The sequence below is a fragment of the Camelina sativa genome, chromosome 19 (assembly GCF_000633955.1).
Source record: "Camelina sativa cultivar DH55 chromosome 19, Cs, whole genome shotgun sequence".
NCBI lineage: Eukaryota > Viridiplantae > Streptophyta > Magnoliopsida > Brassicales > Brassicaceae > Camelina > Camelina sativa.
In genome coordinates this window covers 7773321-7777655 of record NC_025703.1, presented here as the reverse complement: position 1 = coordinate 7777655, position 4335 = coordinate 7773321, and the positions used below count along the sequence as shown (strand labels likewise).

The following is a 4335-nucleotide window of genomic DNA, read 5'->3' as shown; positions in this document are numbered from 1 at the left end:
ACTTTCTATCAACTTTGTTTGGTCTTAAACTCGATTACCTATGATTAATTTAGGGTAATATGCCAGTTAGAATTCCATGCCAACATAAAAATAATGATACATCTATAGTAGACTAGGAAAAGGGCTACGGAATTGGTAAACTAATTAATTAAAGGTAGAAACACGAAAACGATTTAAGCGGCAGAAAGTGCATACTTCTCTTGATTCTTTTGCTTAACTTGAACAATGATATATATTCCCGTAAGAACATAACTTATTGATCTCCTATATTCTACATATCAAATTAACTTAAAGTTGTTACTCTAAAGCCATTAAAAAACTTCTAGAGAAATTGTAAGATTGACCAGGAAACGAATAAAATTGAACAAGAGATTTGCTAATAACTATATTCGCAAATCGCAATATATATAAAAGAAAATATGTATTTGTCTATACAAGTAGCATTTAAAGAGTCGGGCCGAAACTCTCGTTTTTATGAGTCTGGGGCCTAGGCCATCAACTAGCTAAGGGTTTTGTTTGGGCTAATTTGCATATGCTGAATGAAGAAGTATCTTCTGACTTCCATTACCGTAGAACTTTGTCATGAAATATATGACTTAAACATGCTTCTTTACTATCAAATTAAAAGATTTATATGATGAAGCTTTCATGAGGTTTTCGAGAGAAACAAAATCACACTAAGCAAGCTGATCCCATGGACCGGAAATGGCAGGGAAACCAATATAACCTTTAAAGATACACAAAAAGTATGCATGAGGTGGTGGAACTGATACGAAGAGAATCCACATACTGCATGTCCGCCGGCCAGAGTATGAAAAGAATCGACCGAATACATGTTGAAAAAATTACAACGTAAGATCATGAGGAAAATGAAATGCAAGAATGAAATATAACAGAAATATAAAGGAAACTGGTTTCAAAGATCGTGAAAAAAAAAAAGATCGTGAATAACTTTTTTTTTTTTGTTTTTTTTTGGTAAGGTAATAACTGAATATATTGGATGAAATATTTAGAGGAAAATCAAAAATCCCATATATAATAAAACAGAAGTACACAACATTGTTTTGTAAACCTAGGTTGCATAGAAACGGAAACGGATACGCGGAAACGAAACGTTTCGGAAATAGGAAACGGTTTTTTTCAAATATTAGGAAATGGAAACGTTTTGGAAACGTATGCACATATACATATATATATATATATATATAGATTTATATATTTATATATATATATATTAAAACACCAAACATAAAAACCATGTCAAAAAACTTCAAACAATAAAACTTCAAATATAAATATTAAATAGTTGAATTAAAACACTAATAATATTATATATTTATATCTATAATGAAGTTTTATATTTTAAAATATTTATTTATTAAGTTTCAAATTAAAAAAGAAGTTTCCGTCGTGTTTCCAAAACGAAAATGGAGTTTCCATCGTGTTTCCAAACAGAAATTTCTAGGAATCGTGTTTCTGTGCCATGTTTCCGAGTTTCCACGAGTTTCTATTTCCGAAACGTTTCGGAAACGGGAAACGGACCTCGAAAAGAGTTTCCATGCAACATAGTTGTAAACTATATAAGTTTAATAAGTTGGTTACAAATATGTTATACATTAATGATAGATTAATTGGTTACAAATAGGTTATACCAAAAAATTTAAAGAGAATATTCTAAACAATCATATCATCTAACTTACCATATTAATTTTCTTTATTAAATTATTCATCAAATAAAATCTTTTGATATCTAACTTAACATATTAATTTATTAATTATCATTATACTTCACCTTTCATTTTTATATATGAGTGTATTTTGTAAAACAAATAAATTATCATATTATTTATTATAATTAAAAAATAGTTTTATTTCTGGATATACCATAAGTTGAATTTTTAAAAACAAATATAAATTGTTCAATCTATTTCATATTCAAGCTTTAGTAATTTTATTATTTAGAAATAATATATATTGAATTAAAAATTTTACTGAGTAAATGGTCAAAAGTTGAATATTTAAATTCAAATTTACAAAATTATGTATTATAATGACATTCAAGTCATGATGTAGAATATACATTGTTGAAATAACTTCACATATATAATCTAATACAACATATTAAAATTTTATTTTAAAATATAAAATATACAAAATTTTGTATAAAATAAAATTGTCCAGTGTTATAGCACAGATACTTATCTAAAATCATTAACAATATAAAACTTACAAAATAAGTGTCTTTTTTCAAGTCATCATATTTAGCATATGATTTTATTGCATAATGTTTTATCCAAAAAAACTTTTAAAAACAATCAGAGAAATTATATTTTATATAAAAATTACAATATAAATAAAATAAATTTCAATCCGTGCTAGAGCACGGGTCTTAATATAGTAAAATGTTAGAAAGAAGTCATTATTTTTCCTCGTGTATTTTTGAGGATTAAAATGCCACATGTCACCTTTTTATTGCATAAATGACTTGTGTTCAAAGTTTGTAAGGACTTTTCTCATTTTAGGGGATTAAGGAATCTTATTTGTTTAACATATATGTTTGGGATCAAACAGTCAATAAAATGCAACATGTCACCATATCATTGCACACATGACTTGTCCTCTATGGCTCTATGTAGTAGTATAAAAATAAATTGTTGATGATACTTACTTTTGGTCATAAACATAGCAGGCCCAACCGCAGTGGCAATCCCGTAAATATCTTCATCCGTTCCTTTGTCCATAATTTGTGAATTTTCCATTTATTTATTTTTATTATATTTTTAATATCTCCGCCGTATTTAATACAACAAAGCAAGCTCTCTGCACGCACTCTACGACGCCCTGAGCCTTTTAACGTCTTTCTCCGATCGTCGTCGGTCTACAGATTTAAGCGAAAAAAAAAAACACTAGATCCGTCGAGAGCATATCTTCTGCTTAATCCGTAACAATGGTAACTAGCCTAATCTCTCATTCCTCTCTCTCTTTTTTTTTTTTTTCCTTTCTCCCCAGATCTCAATTGGATTTTGTTTGCGCGATGCGATCTTGGACATCTGTAGTTTTTGCCTAATTTGAGTGAGATCGTGGGATTTTAATGGTTTTAACGTCGCCAGCCTCGTGTTGTTTTCATATCGATTCTTTCATGAAATCGAGTATAGTGTGTCTGACTGTGTCTGGCATTTTTGGTGTTTATGAGATTGAATTTTGAAAAAGATCTGGTGTTTGTGTGGTTTTGAATGCTCTCTCTATTCGCAACATTTGTTCACGATTTTGAAATCAAACAATGTAACTGACGATTGTTCTTCTTCTTCTTCTTTGTGTTGCAACAGCCTCTCAGACTCGATATCAAGGTATTGTTTTATCTTTTACTGAAGTATATTAAGAACTGTTTTTTCGAACTTTTCTTCTTCTGTTGTTTCATTAAAATAGATGTGGCTATTAATTTGATTTTTGTTATGTTTTTTGCATCAGAGAAAATTTGCTCAACGATCAGAGAGAGTCAAATCTGTGGATCTTCATCCTACAGAACCATGGTAATTTTCAAATGACTTAATCATCAAATGAAACTTAGTTACATGTTTGGATGTGGTGATTGAATTAACGATTCAAATCACACGGTGTTACAGGATTCTGGCAAGTTTGTATTCTGGAACCGTGTGTATTTGGAACTACCAAACACAGGTGGGTGAATATTTGAATTTGTTTTTTCTCTGTTTCATTAATATCTTATGACGTGGGATAACCAAAATGTAACACATTCTATGAGGTTTAGAGGGCTGTAACTGGTATTTTTGGTAGCACTTACTATGATTTTTCTGATATGAATTTACTATGATTATCCTCAGACGATTACAAAATCCTTCGAGGTGACCGAGTTGCCAGGTATAACAAGTTTATGAGCATCTTCTGATTTCATTGTTATAGTTTTTTTACTTGCTGTATATTGCCTTGTTTAGTCTGTTGTTGTTGCTGCTACTGATTTTAATATATGATTTTGCAGTTAGGTCGGCCAAGTTTATTCCGCGCAAGCAATGGGTTGTGGCTGGAGCTGATGATATGTACATCCGTGTATACAATTACAATACAATGGACAAGGTCAAAGTATTCGAGGCTCATTCGGATTACATTAGGTGTGTAGCTGTCCATCCGACCCTTCCATATGTGCTATCATCTTCTGATGATATGCTCATAAAGCTTTGGGACTGGGAAAATGGTTGGGCTTGTACTCAGATATTTGAGGGACATTCACACTATGTGATGCAAGTGGTATTCAATCCAAAAGACACCAACACTTTTGCCAGTGCATCGCTTGATCGTACCATAAAGGTGTGAAAGAGG

General features: G+C 30.7%; 1 protein-coding gene across 1 annotated transcript in view; it reads left to right on the top strand.

Moving 5' to 3' along the window:
* The window catches only part of LOC104767546 (coatomer subunit beta'-3-like), a 4950-nt gene continuing 3649 nt past the window's right edge, over positions 3035-4335 (top strand). The window contains exons 1-5 of the mRNA XM_010491557.1: positions 3035-3052; positions 3469-3530; positions 3624-3678; positions 3843-3879; positions 3998-4323. Coding sequence (XP_010489859.1) covers positions 3035-3052; positions 3469-3530; positions 3624-3678; positions 3843-3879; positions 3998-4323 — 498 coding nt within the window. The remainder of the gene's footprint in view (positions 3053-3468; positions 3531-3623; positions 3679-3842; positions 3880-3997; positions 4324-4335) is intronic.